Below are 19,064 nucleotides of genomic sequence, written 5' to 3' on the forward strand. Positions count from 1 at the left end.
ATCCTGACAACTCCCTCCTGTCCCCCTACTTCCTTGGATTCCTTCTTCCTTTTCAGGTTGCTTCATTCCCTTGTCCAAGCCTTTCCTATACTCCCTGATGAGCCCAACCCAGCTCCAGTGAGGACCTAAGGCTCCTCCCTTCCCCACAAGGCAGGTGAAAGGGTGGGTCCACATAGGTGGCACCTCCTTCTTTGAAGAGTGGGCTTCCGGGGCTTTTCCTTGAGCTCCTTGATTTCCACGGACAGAGAGGTTCCCCATTGGTCGGTGCTCCCTTGGCCAGCATTACTTCCTGGTCTTTGCCCCTGCAGGCCCTGCAGCTGCTCTGTCAGCTGGCACTCCAGGTGGAGCTGCAGGTGGCTCCTCCCCTCTTAAGGGAAGGAAGCCCTGAACCGGCTGGCGGCCTGCTGTACTAGAGTCGGGTAGCGGGGTAAGCAGGCAGCTGTGGGCGGTCTCAGACCAGCTCCGCCCCACCTGTCCTTTCCCCGGAGACCATTAGTTCAGGGGCTTGTCCTTTCAGTGCCATTGGCCTGGCGGGCTGGATCGAGGAGGAAGTGGCTGAGATCAGGCGTGTTCTTCCTTCCTGGACCACTGTGCACTACTGTGCCAGTGGCTCCTCCCCATCCCCGTGACCCTCTGCCTGTGACTCCCCCATCCTTCCAAGGAGATGCTGTCCCGTGGGTAAGTCCTCTGTACCACCTGGATCCCAAAGTCTGTAAATTTGGGAGGGAGGGACATTGTACCTGTTTACTCCCAACAGGTGTGTGATGATAAGTATAATCTCCTGCTGCCCCTGTCCATGCCTGCTTCCTGTCCCTACAGACTTTCTCCTCCCCACAAGATGTGAAGACCCTTAGGTTTATTCATACTTCCCTGTTCCCTTTTTCTTTCACACTTTTCCCCTGATAGATGTGTATCTTTTCTCACCCTCACATTTCTATCTCCAACCTCTGGACCTCTGTTTCTGCCTCCTACCTAGGACCTTTTCCCCTGGGTAGTTCACAATACCTTAAAATAGTCTGAAAGGCACACCCGAGAAGGTGCCCATTCCCAGCCAACTTCCTTCTCACTTCCCAACCTCTGGCCTTGGTTCCATTTTGTTTCCCTTCACCTCCCCCTTCCCTACAGTATTCATTCAATGGTTACATGTTCAGCATCTACTATGTGCCAGGTATGTTTAAGATGCTGGTGATACTGGAGTGAATGAGACAGACATGGTCCCTGCTCTCACAGAGTTGACATTCCAGTGAGAGGTGACAGACCGAACAGATAACACAGTGAACAATTATTTCAGATGCTCAGAAATGTTATGCAGGAAATGAAACAGCTTCATGTTCTAGCAAGAGACTAGGGGTGCTGGTGACATTACTAGCTGATGGAGTCAGGGAGGGTTTCCTGAGAAGGTGACATTGGAACTGAGACCTGGATGATGAGGAGCAAACCATGTAGTGGTGGTCAGGAGTCAAGCACCCCTATACAGAGGAAATGGCGAATGTAAAGCCAACTGTGGGAACAAATAGGAAAAGGACAGTGTGCCTACAGCAGAGGGAACCCAGAGAGGAAGCCGGGCCAGGGTAGGATAGACTTTGTTGGAGTTTGGATATTATGTGTGAAAACCTGCATACACAATATTGGTGATTTTGTGCATGGGTTGCCCCCACCCCGGTCCTGCTGCTTCTTGCTTCTTACATTCACATGTGCCGTTTCTGCTTGCGCCGTCTCCCCCACTGCGTGCCTGGTCACTGTAAGCCCACTAATGTGTTCTTACTGAAGTTCCTGAGCCCTTCCACACTCCTGCCATGACCATTTTCTTACCAAGTGGCTCAAAGACCTCTCCCAGTGCAGAATCCTTTCTTGGTTCCTCATGCTAGACCTATAAGATCCTTCTAATCTTGTCCCAGCCTCTCCAAACAGATTTGTCCCAGCCACACTGCCCTGCTTACACTGGGCACTGCTTGAGTACATCTGGGCATGCCAACCCTGGTTGCATGCTGCCTCTCTGGGGAACACCTACTCACTCCATCTTCCATCATGCGCTGTGCCAGTACCCATGTCTGCCCACAGCAGTGTGGTTGGTGTGGTAGACAGGGCAACAGGTTCTGGCACCAGACAGACTTGGCTTGTTCACCTTCCCACTCACAATCTTGTGACTAGGCAGTTACTTAACATCTCTGAATCTTCGTTTTTCTTTCTAAAATTGGGCTAGTACAACTTAATAGAGTTGGTGGTGTGTGCCTGTAATCTCAGCTACTCAGGAGGCTGAAGCAGGAGAATCACAAATTTGAGGCCAGCCTCAGCAACTTAGCAAGAACCTATCTCAAAATAAAATGAAAAGGATGTGGGGGTGTGGCTGGGGATATATCTCAGAAGTAGAATACTTCTGGTTCCAACCCCACCACCAGAAAATAAATAAAAATAAATAGGGGGGCTGGGGCGATAGCTCAGTCGGTAGAGTGCTTGCTTTGTAAGCACAAGGCCCTGGGTTCGATCCCCAGCACCCCCCAAAAAAAAAATAAATAAATAAATAAAATAAATAGGATTGGAATGAGAATTAATAATACAGTGGTCCCTTAGCATCCATGGGGAGATGGTTCCAGGACTGCCAGTAGACACACAAATCTGTGAATGCTTGAGTGTCTTCGTTAAAATGGTGTAACATGAACCAGACTCTGTGGTGCATGGCTGTAATCCCAGCTACTTGAAGGACTGAGGCGGGAGGATCGAAATTTCAAGGCCAGATTCTGCAACTGAGCAAGACCCTGTCTCCAAATACAGTAAAAAAGATGGGATGTCGCTCAGTGCTCCAACCCCTGGGATCAATCCCTAATACATCAGTGAATGAATGAATGAAATGGTGTAGTATTTGCATAGAACCTTTTCAAATCCTCTAGTATATTTTAAATCACCTTTAGTGTATTTAGAATACTGAATACAATGTAAATGCTATGTAAATACTTGTTATACTGTATCACTGAGGGAATAATGATGAGAAAAAAGTCTGTATGCATTCAGTACAGACACAATCAAAAAAATATATTTTCCATCATCCAGGTGCAGTGACTCACACCAGTAATCCTAGTTACTCAGGAGGCTGAGGCAGGCAAATGATAAATTTGAGGCCAACCTCAGAAACTTAGTGAGGCCCTAAGCTACTTAGGGAGCCCCTGTCTCAAAATAAAAATATAAAGGACTGGGGATATGGTTTAATGGCTCTGGGTTCAATGCCCAGTACCAATAGATAGATAGATAGATAGATAGATAGATAGATAGATAGATAGATAGATAGATAGATGATAGATCAATAGATAGTTTTCCATCCACAGTTGGTTGAACCTGCGGAAACCCTCAGATCCTCAGATGTGGACACATGACTGTGGGGTGACAGGATACCTACCTATCTGCACCCTGGCCCAGGGACACTCTCATCCCAGGAGTCTCTGAAACCCTACACTTGCCATCTTTTTTTTTTTCTTCTTCTTTCTTTTGGGACCAGGGATTGAATCTAGGGTCACTTAACCACTGAGCCACATCCCCAGCCCTTTTAAATATTTTATTTAGAGATAGGGTCTCACTGAGTTGCCTAGGGCCTCACTAAGTTACTAAGGCTGTTTTTGAACTCAGGCTCCTCCTGCCTCAGTCTCCCAAATTGCTGGGATTACAGGCGGGTACCACCACACCCTGCTGTTTTGTTTTCCTTTTGTCTTGGGAATTGAATTGTAGGCAGGAGCTCTACCACTGAGCTATGTCCTCGTTCCTTTTTATTTTATTTTGAGACAGGACCTTGCTAAGTTGTTGAGGCTGGCCTTGACCTTTTAGTCCTCCTGCGTCAGTCTGTTAAATTGCTGGGATTACATACTTGTGTCACTGTGCCTAGGGGGACTATATATTTTATCTGAGTGTCAGTCTGTCTTTTGGCTTGATACCCTTTGAAGAAATTCCTATCACTTCCAAGGGTCAGGAATTTGGGGTGCCTACTTTGGCACCTGAAATTTAGTTTGTGGTCAGGATTGTGTGTCCACGCTGGGGATTTGCCCCAGACCAGATATATTTGTGGATGGGCCTGGATGATGAGGTGGGTGTGGTGGGGGTGTGGTGGGACTGTGATTGCGTAAGTGGTGTGCTCGTGCGCGCGCGCACACACTCATCTATAGAGGATAAGCAAATTTGGGACCAGAAGGATGTGCTTGTGACCTAGTCTGTGTGTGTGTATTGATGAGTTTGTTCACTGGACACTTTCTCTGTGCCAGGCACTGTGCTAGGCCCCGAACGTTGAGAGAGTCAAGCCAAGATGTCAGTGCCCCCCTCTCCCCATTCCCCGTGGTGGAACCAACTTTGCAAAGGTTCTTTCTATTGCTTGGTGTGGGCAGAGTCCATGGGAGTTCCAGATCTTTCAGGGTTTAGTGTCCTAACTGAAGGTGTAGTCAAAGTTGGACCATGTGATAGATTGACCAAACAAATTCTGTAGGGCAGTAGTAAGAGTATTAAAGAGGTTAAAAAAGAAAAGAAAAGAAAAGAAAAAGAGAAAATATTTTTTTGAGGGGAAAAATGATACTTGATCAATGTTTTTAAAAGTGATAAAATGCTGTCATAGGGTAATTAGACTTTGTTTTTTCAGTGCTGAGGATGGAACCAAGCTTCTTATGCATACTAGGTAAGCACTCTACCACTGAGTGACACCCTCAGACTGTGTTGGATTTTAACACTTTGCTATTTATTTCTCTTATTTTTTATTGAGATACAACATGCATAATGTGAATAAAATATTAAGCCTACCTGATAAACTTCACCCTTATTTATTAATTTATTTCTTTTGGTGCTGGGGATGGGAACCCAGGACCTCACACATGCTAAATATTGCCCTGCCACTGAGCTATGCTCCCAGCCTAACTTGACATTTAATCACACTCATGTAAATACCATCCAGATGGAGAAAGTGTTCTCAGCACCCCAAAGTTTCCTAGAAATTGCCCTCTCCCAATTTATTTATTTTTGTAAAGGTCACACATACCCCCTATACAACATTTTTGTGGGTGTGTGGTTCAGGGGATGGAACCCAGGCCTCACCTATGCTAGGCAAGTGCTCTACTGCTGAGTACAATATTAGCCCCTTAAAACATTCAGAAAGGTATAAAGGGGTCGGGCACACTGACTCATGCCTACGATCCCAGTTACTCAGCAGGCTGAGGTGAAGCAGGAGGACTGCAAATTTGAGGCCAGCCTTAGCAACTTAATGAGTTAGTGAGACCCCGTTTCTAAATAAATAAATAAAACAAAGGAAAGGTCCTGGGGATATAACTCGGAGGCAGACCATTTGCTTGGCATGTACAAGGCCCTGTGTTCGATGCCAGGTGCTGCAAAAATTAGTTTAAATAAAGGTGTAACAAAGATGCATGGGCCCTCCCAGCCCTGTCCTTCCTAGGGGTTTCTTTCTGTCCTCTGTTGAGCAACTTGCCACTGGTCTTGGCTTGGTAGTGTTTGTGTTTGTACTTGGGATTACATGTACAGACAAACTTTTAGTTCTTTTTTAAAAAAGTTTTTTAGATGTTGATGGACCTTTATTTAACTTTATTTAACTTATTTATATGTGGTGCGAGAATTGAACCCATTGCCTCACACATGCCAGGCAAGTGCTCTACCACTGAGCCACAACCCCAGCCCAAACTTTTAGTTCTTGTATCTCCTAATGTCAACCAGCCATGGCCCCCGGGAGACAATCTCTGAGTCCGGGACTGGGCAAAGGCCTAGGGACTAGAGGTAGAAAAGGGCGAAGTTTGACCGGGCTTCATGGGGCTCGTTTTGCCCATTTCTTCAGATGTGTGACAGCTTCCCTCCTTGTAAGCTTCTGCTGTAAGGGAGTCATCCTCTCCCATAGCAGTGACTTTGGACATGGGGGGTGTCTCTCAACGTCTGTTCTTTGAGGCCCTGAGGGCTGGCATATAGCAGTTAAAATCATTGGCTGCTACTGCCACTTACTAACAGTATGACCCCGGGCAATTCCTTAAACTCCTGGAGCCTCAGTTTTCTTGTCTGTAAAATGGGAATAAAGATGGTGGTAGGGCCATAGGACTGTGGTGAGGAATAATTCACAGAAGGCATGTAAACAACATCGTCGTAGTGTCTGGTGTGTAGTAACACTCCATTAAACGATAGTTGTCACTGTCATTATTATTAGCTTGTGCCAGCAAAGGCTGTGTAGAAGTCGCTGGTGGAGGAAGAGATGATGTGGGATTGTGATAATTCACGTATGTGAGGCATGATCTTGGTCTGGAGGTCCAACAAACTTGTGTCCTTATTTCTTGAATTTTCACATATGTCTGGTGCCATGCTCCTGAGCCCTTGATGACAGAAGCGTGGGAAGTGGGCCCCTCCCCCCAGGCCCTGCCACCCTTCTGCTTCTCCCTTGCTCTGCTCTGAAAAGAGAAGTACAAGTGAGTTCCCCCAAGGGGTCGGCCGCGCCCCTTCCTGTCCCCGCCCTGCTGCTCCAGGCCAGTGGAGTGGCAGCCTCAGAACCAGGACCTCCAGGCTCTGGTGGCAAGGTGGCTAGGACACTGAGGGCCACGGTTGAGGTTTAGCCCCAGAGTTTTCTGCCTGCCCATACAGGTGGCACCTCCTAATTCTCTGAACCCCCTTCCTCTCTGGAGTCCCCAGGATGGTGAGGTAAGGGCCTGGGACCCACAGAAGGCAGGAGGTAAGGGAGCCCTAGGGCCCAAGGGACCTCTCCTCACACTCTGCCCGGGGGGCCTTACAGGTGGTTTCACCGAGACCTCAGTGGGCTGGATGCAGAGACGCTGCTCAAGGGCCGAGGAGTCCATGGGAGCTTCCTGGCTCGGCCCAGTCGCAAGAACCAGGGCGACTTCTCTCTCTCTGTCAGGTAGGTGACCCTCCAGTGTTTTGGCAGCCCTGTTGTACATGTCCAGCCCCTGAGCACTCCTTCTTGGTTTTCCAGGGCATTGCTGATTCCCCAGCCCCCATGCCTCCTCCATGTCCTTGTCCCTAGCCCTACATGTTCTCATCCCTGTCTGTGTCCACCCCATGCCTTTGTGTGCCTCATACTCGGGACCCTCAGCCTGTTCCCCACCCCACCCCACCTCTGCTTCTGTACCCACTGGCCTCACTGCCTGGTCCCTGCAGGGTGGGAGATCAGGTGACCCATATCCGGATCCAGAACTCAGGGGATTTCTACGACCTGTATGGAGGGGAGAAGTTTGCAACGCTGACTGAGTTGGTGGAATACTACACCCATCAGCAGGGCATCCTGCAGGACCGTGATGGCACCATCATCCACCTCAAGTACCCCCTTAACTGCTCCGACCCCACCAGTGAAAGGTGAGGGGCACCCAGCCTGACCCTCTCTCCCATGGAGGCAGCTGCCTTCTCCCTACCTGTCAGGGAGGTGAGCACCTGGGCCCCAGGCACCATCTGCTTGCAGTCCCTTCCCCATCCTGCCCCATCTCAGAGGTCTGAGTATCTTTCCTCTACAGCCTGGTGACTCATAGCACTAACCCCCTCCTCTATGCCCCCCAGGAAGCAAGAGAGGGCTACCTTGCCTTTCTCCAGGGTCCTTGTCAGCTGGCAGCTCAGTCCTATGAGTGACAGGGAGGCCACTCCTCATGGCTGGCATTTCCTAGCAGGTCTGCTCTGTTGCTAGAAAGCTCTTCCTTCTATGGAGCTGAATCTGCTTTCCTGCAACTTCCCCACCCCAGCCTGGCCTAGCTTAGTGTTGTGAGATGTCCATGTTGAGGACGATCACTGGATTCTCTTTCATCAGGACACTTGGCGCCTGTACCTGATTCCGCAACCCTGTGAGGGTGGGTCCATTCTTTGGGACTGGATAGAGTTCTTTGACCCAAACATAAATAATTAAAAACAGGGTGTAATGTGGTTATGTTTGTAAAGGGCCCAGTACTGTCCTGGACACAGGGCAATACTCAAAACAGTCACTCCACCCTTTGCTATAAAGGTGTGGTTCCCACAACTGGGCTGGCTATCCCCATCAGGTCCTCCCAAAGCATGGGAGACGGGAGGGGAAACATGAATGTTCCTCATTACACTGGCTCATTTGAGCTGCTACATCTCAATGACAGATTCTAGTAGGGTATAGGGCAGTGGAATAAACCTAGGCTTTTCATCACATGGACTCCTAGGGCCAGACCAACTTACTCTTGTCCTATATTTGTATGTTGATGAAGTGATTTTGAACCTTGATCCTGACGGTTTTCAATTTTTTTTTTTTTTTTTTTTTTTGTACTAGGGATCAAATCCAGGGCCTTGTGCATACCAAGCATGCACTCTACCATTGAGTTACTGCGTAGAGGTTTCAGTTATTTTGAGATTCAATGCCTATATACTTGCACCAGTAGTTTTGTTAAAACCTGGCATGGTGGCATATGCCTGTATTCCCAGTGTCTCTGGAGGCTGAGGCAGGAGGATTCCAAGTTCAAAGCTGGCATCAGTAATTTAGTGAGGCCTTAAGCAATTTAGTGAGACCCTGTCTTAAAATAAAAAATAAAAATGGACTAAGGATGTGGCTCAGAGGTTAAGTGCATCTAAGTTCAATCCCTGGTATCAAAAAAAAATTTTTTTTTTTTTTTTTTTTTTGTTCAAGTCATTAAGCTTACAAATATCTGGGCACTGGGGCACACACCTGTAGTCCTAGAGACTTGGGAGGCTGAGGCAGGAGAATCACACGTTTAAGGGCAGCCTCAGTAACTTAGTGAGACTCTATCTGAAAATTTAAAAATATAAAGGGCTAGGGATGTAGTTCCGTGGTAGAATGCTTGACTAGCAAGCATGAAGCCCTGGGTTCAATCCCTGGTATTTCCAAAAAAAGAGAAAAAGAAAGAACTGGATAAGGTTGAGGGGAAATGAGGTAAAAGCCATGGCCCACCTCTGGAGACCTCCTTGCAGTCAATATGAAGCCACTGATCCACGTTCTCTTCTAGTAGTGAAGCCTGGGAATGGATTTCTGTTGGTCTACTCATGGTCACCTCCTTCCTTTTTACCACCAGCCCCCACCTGCCTCCTGCAGCTCTCATGGGGGCTTGGACACTCAGACCCTCGTTCACTCCCCATGTCCTCTCTTCTGGAGAAGAAGGCTGACTGCTGTAGAGGAGCAGGAGGTGGTGTTGGCTGGGGTTGAGGGAGGAAGGTGGAGCTGAGAAGGTGCCCAGGAGAGCAGGCTGAGGCCTGGCTTTGAAGAGTTTGGGAGAGCACAGGAGGGAAGAGGGGGCAGAGCTGGGGCAGGCAAGGATGAGGATGGGTGACTTGAAGAGGTTCTTTGGTTTACCTGAGCTAGGAAGCCTGAGACTCACCCCTGACCCTGGCAGCATGTGAGAGGCTCTTTCTCCAAACTTCTGTTTGTGTTTCCTGCCTTTGGCTACACATCCTCCTCTTCTGTGGGAATTTGCATTTGTCCCCTTGATGGCGTCCTCTCTGTCTGTGGTCAGCTTGACATTTGCATGGGGACTTCCTCATCCTGGGCCATAAGGGAAGGGGCTTAGCTCCCCATTGCCTGGGGGTGGGGGGCTCTGGCCTGTCTCTGAAGGGTGGTCTGGGGTGGCCCAGGGTGCTCGTGTCTGGGCAGGAGACCCTGGATGTCTCTGAGCTGCAGGGCCCTCTGGGCAGGGGTGAGATGGGTCAGGACAGCCTGGCCCCCTCCCTTCTTCCCCCATCCCTGCGGTTGGAAAATGCCCCCCCTGTCCCTGGGCTGAGGAAACCTCACAACCTCACTTCTCACTCTCTCCCCAGAAGGAGTTTTGTGTTTTTTCCATCACGTGGTTTCCTGTGGGGCTGGGCATTGTGGGGCTGCAGTTTCCTCCTGGGAAGGGGTTGTACTTCGGGGAAAGGCCTTAGTTCTGCTTTCTGCCTCAGTGGCCCCTTTGAGCCCTTTGAGTCTGGCCTCCCCTGCAGTGACATCATCCTGGGCACCCTCCAGACCCTACACCACCCTCCCCAAGGGTGTTAGTGTTTCCTGCTTCCCTGGGGGAGTTCTCCTTTCTGACTTCTGTCTCCCCATCTCCCAGTACCCTCTGTGGCTTGTCCTACATCTGCATCTCTCTGCTCTCTTTCCCTAGCCCAAGCCTATGTTTCATGAGGGTGCTTTCTTGGTTTCATCCCTCTGAATATTCTGGATACTGCCTGCCTTTCTGTCCATCTTAAACTTTCAGAGGTTGATTCTGGATTCTGGAGTCTGATTAGGACTCTTTCTTTTTTTTTTTTTTTTTTTTTTTTTTTTTTTTGTTGTTGTTGTTGTTTTGTTTTGTTTTTGGTGTTAGGGGTTGAATCCAGAGCCTTGTATACGCTAAGCACATACTCTACCACTGAGCTATATACCTTTTTTATTTTATTTTGAGACAGGATCCTGCTAAGTTGCTGAGGCTGGCCTCCAATTTGCTATCCTCCTTCCTCAGCCTCCTGGGTTGCTGGAATTGTAGGCGTGTGCCACCACATTCTACTCTGGTGGAGCTCTTGAGGTTTGATGCCTATCTATCAAGGGCCTGGGACCAGTTTTCAAATTCTCAGCCTCAGTTTCCTCATCTATAAAATGGGGATGAATGCAACTTGTGAGCATTCTTTTTTTTTTTTGCGGTGCTGGGGATCGAACCCAGGGCCTTGTGCTTGCAAGGCAAGCACTCTACCAACTGAGCTATCTCCCCAGCCCAGCATTCTTATTTTTGAGAAAGGCTTGTTCTGTTGCTGAGGCTGACCTTGAACTCTGCCCTCTGGCTTCAGTCTTCTAAGCTGCTGGGACTACAGGCATGGGCCACCTGGACCTGGATTTTTCCTTTCCTCGTTTTTGTAGGATGTTAACAGACCTAAATGCAGTGGTGGTTTTAACAGCACCTAGCACAGGGTTTAGGCATGTAGAGGGTACTGATTCCCCTACCCTCACTTTGAATGCTTGCTCTACCTTCCCCTGGGGCCCTCCTTCCTTCATGCTGCCTTCTCTAGGTGGTACCATGGCCACATGTCTGGAGGACAGGCAGAAGCACTGCTGCAGGCCAAGGGTGAGCCCTGGACATTTCTTGTGCGTGAGAGTCTCAGCCAGCCTGGTGATTTTGTGCTGTCTGTGCTCAGCGACCAGCCCAAGGCCGGCCCGGGCTCCCCACTCAGGGTCACTCACATCAAGGTCATGTGTGAGGTAAGGCAGTGGGAGAGGCATCATACTGGGGTTCCTGTCTGTGCCCAGCGCCTGGGCTGTGGGGAAGGGCTGCCTGAGCTTGGATCCAAGGCTAGGGGTCCAGGGAGGTAGACCCAGGCCCTGATGGTTGGCCCTACTTGGTGCCTTTCAGGGTGGACGCTTCACAGTGGGTGGCTCGGAGACCTTTGACAGCCTGACAGACCTGGTGGAGCATTTCAAAAAAACAGGAATTGAGGAGGCCTCGGGGGCTTTCGTCTACCTGCGGCAGGTGAGGGGCAGACCCTGCTGCCTCCTTTCTTCCTCTGGCCATCCCTGATGCAGATTTTGAGATTCTTAGGTTGCTGACTTCTTATCCTCACCTATCTCAGCCTTACTATGCCACTCGGGTAAATGCGGCTGACATTGAGAACCGGGTCTTGGAGCTGAATAAGAAGCAGGACTCAGAGGACACAGCCAAGGCTGGCTTCTGGGAGGAGTTTGAGGTGTGCAATAAGGACAGCAGGGATGGGACATGCAGTGGGTGGGGGGGGGGGCAGTTGGCCACCCTTGTGGGGTCCCAGGTAGTTCCTTGTCTTCTTTAGGCACCTCCAATACTGATTTGCCCCCACAGCATCTCAACCCCCAGTTGCCCTCTCAGGGGCTGGTGCTTATTTTCCACTCTCACCTCTCAGAGTTTACAGAAGCAGGAGGTGAAGAACTTGCACCAGCGGCTGGAAGGGCAGCGACCAGAGAACAAGAGCAAGAACCGATACAAGAACATTCTCCCCTGTAAGTTCCAGGCAGCTGCTGCCCCTCCCAGGTTCCCAGGCAGCTGCCACTCACCATGAGACTGTTCCTTCCCGAGCCATCCTCCCAGAGTCTACCTCCCCGAGTCTCTACCCTCCACATAGAGGTCCACCTGCCCACCCCCAGCATCTCCCTCTAAGAAGCCTCTATTCCCAGGAGCCTCCCCATAGGCAGATTGTCCCCTTCTACCACCACCCTCCTTTTTTATGGTATGGGGATTGAACCCTGGGTGCTCTACCACTGAACTGTATCTCCAACCCTTTTTTAAAACAATTTAAAATTATTTATTTATGTATTTATTTGTTTGTGGTACTGGCAATTAAGCCCAGGGGCACATTACCACTGAGCTGCATTTCCAGACCTTTCTCTTTTTTATTTTGAGACAGGGTATTGCTAAATTTCTGAGGCTGGCCTTGAACTTGCGCTCTTCCTGGCACAGCCTCTTGAGTTGCCAGAATTATGGGCATGCACCATCATGCCCAGCTACCTTCCTTATGAAGCCTCTTTCCCCAACCCCAGACAGTTCTGCCACCTGCCCACCAGCAATCCCCTGTGAGCCTCATGGCCTTGAGGCAAGAATGACCTGTTAGCTTAGGAAGGGTCTGACCCAGCCATTTTGGGTCAGCCCTGACTGACCCAAGGCATCTTCTTCCTGTCCAGTTGACCACAGCCGAGTGATCTTGCAGGGACGGGACAGTAACATCCCTGGGTCAGACTACATCAATGCCAACTATGTCAAGGTCGGTGGTGTGGGTCATGTGGGAGCAAAGGTTGGGCCCTGGGAGTTCCCTCTCCTGCAGGGACTCCAGGATCCAGAAATACCTGGGCAGAGTCAAAGCTGATGTCTAGGGTTGCGGGAGGGTGGTGGTGGTTCAGGGCCTGTCTAGGCCATGGGGCCTACAGTCCTAGGTTGTGTTTCTGTACTCTTGCATCCAGAATCAGCTGCTAAGCCCTGATGAGAACTCTAAGGCCTACATTGCCAGCCAGGGCTGTCTGGAGTCCACAGTCAATGACTTCTGGCAGATGGTATGGCAGGAAAACACCCGCATCATCGTCATGACCACCCGAGAGGTGGAGAAAGGCCGGGTAGGCATAGCCCTGTGCCATCCCTCTAGTTCCCAAATTCCCTCCATAGTACTTGTTATTCACCACCATTAAGTCAAAGAAAGTTTAGATGCCAGGGTGGAAAAGGATCTCAAATGGCAAGGGCCCAGTGCTTGTTGGAAGATTGAAGCCTAGAGACAAAGTCTCTACTACACACTGTGACTCCCAGACTCCCACTTCCAACCTTGGGCCCTTGTGAGCTCTAGACTCACACTTTAAGGACTGGGGATGTAGCTCAATGGTAGAGCACTTGCCTACAATTTTTGAGGCCCTGAATTCAATCTGCAGTACATAGTTACACAAAATCATGTGAGACTCAGACTTTAAACTGTTCTTAGGGGAGGGGGATTTAGCTCTGAGGTAGGGTGCTTGCCTAGCATGTATGAGGCCCAGGGTTGAATCTTCAGTACTGCAATAAAGGAAATAAACAGAAAAAACTGCTCTCCTTAATATATGTTAAGGCAAACATCCCTTCTGCCTCTTCCTTCCCTGCCCCTTCTGTCTACTCTGTACTGTGCTTCCACTCTCTCTGAAGCCTCCCCTCTCCCACTTGGTTCCCTCTCTATGCTGTAGTCAAAATAATTCTGTTCAAAACACAAACTGGATCAAGTTGTTCTTCTCTGAAATCTCAATGGCTGCCAGTTGCCTGTGGGATTAATTCACACTTGAAGGCCTGGTAGCTTCCCTCTGATTGCTGTACTTCCCTATAACACACCTGCCTCCAAATGGGCCAGGCTCTTTCAGGCGTCCATGCATTGCACAAGCTTGTTTTTTTTTTTTTTTTCTCTAGGAAATGACTTTCTCTTTTTACATTCTCTCTGCCTGGCAGAGTTCTCATTTTGGAGGACCCAACTCAAATGCTACCTCCTCTATTATGCCATCTTGGATTGCCTCCCTGACCCAGAGGGAGAATAAACCTTTTCCTCAGCCACACTCCTGAGCAGCACATTGTTTCCCTGTTCGCCTGTCTTTCTGTGAGCTCCTGGGTTCACCAGGGCTTGAATGGTGTCTTACTTAGTTTTTTGTTTTTTTGCAGTGTTAGGAATAGAATACCAAGGCCTCCCACATGCTAAACCTGCCCTCTACCGCTAAGCCACATCCATCCTGCTTCTTGTGTTTGTAACTCAAGCCCAGTTTGCACAGCCTCAATGGGTATTGAACGAATTGTAAGGTCAAGTGGCTGGTCAGATCACACCACCTGTAGATGACTGTTCTGAGACTGAATCCCAGGTCTTCTGACCCTCAATCAGCTCATCCATTCATTCAACAATGTCTGGGCCAGCATGAGGGACTCAGGACTTAGAGTGGGACCCAGAACAGCCCCAGGGCCCTGCTTCTTATATCTCTTTTCCCATTCTCCTCCCTTTTCAGAGCAAATGTGTTCCCTACTGGCCAGAGGTAGGCACTCAGCGTGTCTATGGACTCTACTCTGTGGTCAACTGCAGAGAGCACGACACAACAGAATATAAACTCCGTACCTTACAGGTCTCCCCACTGGACAATGTGAGTGTCACCAGGCCCTGCTTACTCCCAGAGCCTCTCCTTGGACTCATTCTCTCATCAGGGTGGGTGGGACAAGGCAGGATGGGGTATTGCATAGGAGCAGGGGGCACTGACCCCATGTCCTTGACCCAGGGGGACCTGGTTCGGGAGATCTGGCACTACCAGTACCTGAGCTGGCCTGACCATGGGGTCCCCAGTGAGCCTGGGGGTGTCCTCAGCTTCCTGGACCAGATCAACCAGCGGCAGGAAAGTCTGCCTCATGCAGGGCCCATCATTGTGCATTGCAGGTGAGAATAATGATGACAGCAGTGGTAATAAAAATAACAGCTGGGCCGGGTGCGGTAGCCCATGCCTGTAATCCCAGCAACTCTGGGGGCTGAGGCAGGAGGATTGCAAGTTCAAAGCCAGCCTCAGCAGATTAGCAAGGCACTTAGCAACTCAGCAAAACCCTTTCTCTAAATAAAATATAAAAGGGCTAAATAAAATGTAAAGGGCTGGGGATGTGGCTCAGTGGTTAAGCACCCCTGGGTTCAATTTCCAGTATTAAAATAAATAAATAGATAAATAACAGCTGGGACACAAATAGTGCTAAGCAAGTGCCATACACTGCTGTGAGCTCACTGACTGTCTACCTTAGCCCCTGGCCTCTCTGGGTTCCCTCCTGGCTCTGGACATGTGGGCGGACCTGGCTGGAACCAGCCCCACTGCTGGCTGGATGTACCTTCCCCAGAGACCTCCCTGGAGGTGCCATCTAGTCCACCCCTGCCAACTGAGGAAGCCAACTCTGACTTTCCCAGTCGCCAGCTGCTCAGTGGGAGAGGCTAGACTGGCTGTTGCAGCAGACCTGAGTCCTAACTGCCTGTTTTTCTTGTCCTCCTCAGCCAGTTTATTTTTTGCCTTCCATTTAGGATCAGTGTGACTCCATGACCCTCCTCTTTTTCCATTTGTAGCTCTGGGGACTTAGGATTCTTCACCGTTTCTCCCTGTTCTCCGGCCAATGCCCCCACCTCGACCCCAGAGTGTGTCAGTGGTTGATGTCTTTGGGATGGGCCCATGCACCCTGAGCTCCTCTGAAGACCCTCATGTTCATATGCAGGAGACTTGTTCCCTGTACTGGCTGAGGCAGAGAGATAGGGTTCATCCAGGAGGAGTAGGGGTTCCTCAAATGAGCCTACCCTGTGGTCTGGCCTAGATGTTGGGAGGCACAAGTTACATGGTCCTCGACAAAGGCTGCTTGTTTAAGTTTTGGCTCCTTCACTTACCAGTTGTGTGTTGTTGGGCAAATTACTTAATTTCTCTGATCCTCAGATTTCTCATCTGTAAAGTCAAGCTCATAGCATTGTCATGAAAATGAAATGACACCCTATTGCTACATCTGGAATATTCTAAACTCTCCCAAAATGGGGCTCTTGTCTGGAATACTCTAAATCCTCCAAAAATGGGGACAGTTGATGGTGTAGTAACTCATGTCAGGCAGGGAATGGGGGAAATGGGAACCTGCTTTTCCTCTTCCCGTTGCCTCCATGTGATCCCAAGCCTCTAGGGCCTCAGTCTTCCTCCTTCTTACCATCAACTGTTTGTTTTGGGACAGGGCTGGGTGGGCTGAATGTGGAGGTGCCCCCACACTGTGTCAGTTGGGCTCTGTCCTCTGCCCTCCCAGAGACAGGTCCATTGCCAGAGTTACCCTCCTACTGCTACCCGCTCCCCCATTCTTGAAATCCCCAAGGTCTTTATTTAGACATTACAGGAAGGAAGTGGGTGTGTGGGGGGGTTATTTTTGACAATCTGGGTTTGAAATTAAGACAGACTCAGGGCACCAGCCTGATGGGCCCAGCCATGAGTGGGCCTCAGGTCACCAGGGACTATTTTCTCAAGGGCAGTGGCAGAGTGTACAGGAGAAGGGAGACATCCTACTGCACCCTGACCCCAGTGGCCCCTGCACCCGTCTGTCCGAAGGGCTGCCCTTAGCCTGCCGCCAGGGTTTAAAGAAAAAGGGAAACAAAGCTCCACAGAAAGAAGAGGCAGATGTCACTCCCCCCCCCACCTCCCCCTTTTTTTGTGGTGCTGGAGTTGGAACCCAGGGCCTTTTGCATGGGAAGCTACATTTTCACATGTAAATATGAAAGGCAGGATGGGGAAGGATCCAGACTGCCTGAGGAGCTGGGAGGACAATAGTGGGAGGTGGGGGCCCTGGATCTTTAGAGGTGGGGACAGCCAGCAGTCAGGAATGAGTTGGAGCAGGAAATAGAAGAGTGAAGAAGTGCTGGGAAGATGGATGTGTCTGCAGGCCCCAGCATCAGCACCCCAGGCCCTCACCAGGGAATCCTTTGGCTGAGGTGGAAGCATGGGTGCAGAGCTGGGCACACGTCTGCCTTGGCTTGCCCAGAGGCTCTGGGCACATTGCCTCAGGTGACTGGAGCCTCAGGCTCTTTGCACCCTGGCCCAGGGCTGGGGATGAACCCTGCAGCTCCCTGCTGCTGGGGGGAGGGGCCGGCTGGGGCTCTGATAGCCGCCCTTCTCTCTGTAGTGCAGGCATCGGCCGCACAGGCACCATCATTGTCATCGACATGCTCATGGAGAGCATCTCCACCAAGGGTGAGGGGCATCTGGGGGCAGGTGGGCATACCTGGTGGGTGCAGGGTAGCCTTTTTGCCTCTGCCTCTACGTAGGCCTGAGGTCTGACCACCATCCCTGTCCAGGTCTGGACTGTGACATTGACATCCAGAAGACAATCCAGATGGTGCGGGCACAGCGCTCAGGCATGGTGCAGACAGAGGCGCAGTACAAGTTCATCTACGTGGCCATTGCCCAGTTCATTGAAACCACCAAGAAGAAGCTGGAAGTCATGCAGGTGAGTGCAGAATGGGGTCACTTGGGAGCACAGGGGAGAGTAGGTGTCACCTGGCCCTGCTGGGATCACTGCCTTCCCTTCATACCTCTGCCCACAGTCTCAGAAGGGCCAGGAGTCAGAATATGGGAACATCACCTATCCCCCGGCCATGAGGAGTGCCCACGTCAAGGCTTCCCGTACTTCCTCCAAGTGAGTGACCCCTGCCTGCTGCCTCCTAGGATCTTCCTCTTTCTCCTGCTCGACTTGGGCCTCCCTCCCTGGAGAAGACCTCCAGGTCTGGGTTTAAGTTCAGGCTTGGTTTTCACTACCTCTGTGCCTAAGTATTTTCTAAGTGTCCACCATGCGTGGGCCTGTGTCAGGTACCAGCAATGTACTAATGTATGAGATGTGTCCTCTGCCCTTGTGGGAGCAGTGAAGGGACAATGACCAGGTTGCCTTGCTTTCCTGGCTTCAGTTTGCTCACCTGTGAGATGGGATGACTGGAAGGGGCTGTGGATGCCAGGACACCCTGCACTGTCTCTTGAACTGCACCCACTGACCTTATGTGCCCAACCCTACCTCAGACACAAGGAGGATGTGTATGAAAACCTGTACAGTAAGAGCAAGAAGGAGGAGAAAGTGAAGAAGCAGCGATCAGCAGACAAGGAGAAGAGCAAGGGTTCCCTCAAGAGGAAGTGAGCTGGGCTCCATCCTGAAGGGGCCATGGTATGGCCCCTTCTGTGTGGGCCTCCTCCCTGTCCTCCACTCCCCCGACTCCTCTGGGTGGCTGGAGCCTTACCCTACCCTTCCAGGATGTTCCCAGACCAAAAATTTCTGTTTCCCTCCCCTCCTTCTAACCACACTGTGACTTCTTCCTCCCTTTTCTCTGCAGCCTCAGGCCTGATCCCTGCAGAGGACTGAACCTACCCACACAACCCATGCCAGAACTTAGGACCCCTATTCTATTGTAATTTAAAAGGCTGTGCCCCTACCTCCCTCTCCCCTCACTGTGTATATAGCCCAACAAGGCTCCAGGTAGAGCCAGGTCCTTCTATTCTTGTAAATAAAACCCCTGAATCACTGTGTGTTGACTGGACTGCGTGTCTTCCTTGCCCAGTGACTCTGGATGGGAGGGGCCAGGGTGCTGCTTTGTGTGGCCACATAAAACTCAGCCCTGCAGGGTCAGACAGACCTGGTTCTGCCTGCTGCTTCACATAGGCATGAGACCCAGAGTGAGTTTCCTAGGTCTCTTTTCTTCCTTTTTTGAGGGGGTAACAGGGATTGAAACTGGGGTACTTTTACCACTGAGCCACATCCCCAGTCCTTTAATTTATTTTTAGTATATGGACACAATACCTTTATTTAATAATTTTTATATGGTGCTGAGGATCAAACTTAGTGCCTCACACATGCTAGGCAAGTGCTCTATCATTGAGCTACAACCCCAACCCTTATTTTTCATTTTGAGGCAGGGTCTCTCTAAGTTGCTTAGGGCCTCACTAAATTGCTGAAGCTGGCTTTGAACTTGCGATTCTCCTGCCTCAGTCTCCTGAGTTGCTGTGATTACAGGTGTGTGCCACCACACCCAGCTCTTTCTTTCTTGTTGGTGCCGGGGGTGGAACCCAGGGCTTCTAGTGTGCTAGGCAGGAGCTCTGCTACTGAGCTACATCCCCAGCACTCTCCCCGCCCACCCCCCACCCCTCA

At 50.4% G+C, this 19,064-nt stretch overlaps 1 protein-coding gene across 3 annotated transcripts; it reads left to right on the forward strand.

The window, feature by feature from the left end:
• Positions 1-396: 396 nt before the first annotated feature.
• On the forward strand, positions 397-18,445 carry PTPN6 (protein tyrosine phosphatase non-receptor type 6). 3 transcript variants are annotated; one of them, XM_079141068.1, is made up of 16 exons: positions 397-678; positions 6,746-6,868; positions 7,129-7,323; positions 10,948-11,137; positions 11,289-11,405; positions 11,506-11,619; positions 11,809-11,905; positions 12,584-12,663; positions 12,860-13,009; positions 14,399-14,530; positions 14,663-14,817; positions 17,058-17,125; positions 17,230-17,381; positions 17,479-17,570; positions 17,945-18,055; positions 18,253-18,445. In XM_079141068.1, exons 1-16 carry the CDS (start codon positions 665-667, stop codon positions 18,329-18,331), a joined length of 1,869 nt encoding a protein of 622 aa, XP_078997194.1. In that variant the 5' UTR covers positions 397-664; the 3' UTR covers positions 18,332-18,445. The 3 variants fall into 3 exon arrangements, with proteins under 3 accessions (XP_078997194.1, XP_078997196.1, XP_078997195.1); XM_079141070.1 differs by having other exon boundaries at positions 402-678; positions 17,945-18,086; XM_079141069.1 differs by lacking the exon at positions 397-678 and adding an exon at positions 6,454-6,654.
• Positions 18,446-19,064: the final 619 nt, after the last annotated feature.

Source organism: Sciurus vulgaris (assembly GCF_902686455.1).
Source record: "Sciurus vulgaris genome assembly, chromosome: 5".
NCBI classification, from domain to species: domain Eukaryota; kingdom Metazoa; phylum Chordata; class Mammalia; order Rodentia; family Sciuridae; genus Sciurus; species Sciurus vulgaris.

Excerpts from the sequence above, each read along its gene's own strand:
- PTPN6 (XM_079141068.1), top strand. Across the intron at positions 6,869-7,128 it reads GACTTCTCTCTCTCTGTCAG|GGTGGGAGATCAGGTGACCC; the intron begins GTAGGTGACCCT and ends TGGTCCCTGCAG. Across the intron at positions 11,906-12,583 it reads ATACAAGAACATTCTCCCCT|TTGACCACAGCCGAGTGATC; the intron begins GTAAGTTCCAGG and ends CTTCCTGTCCAG.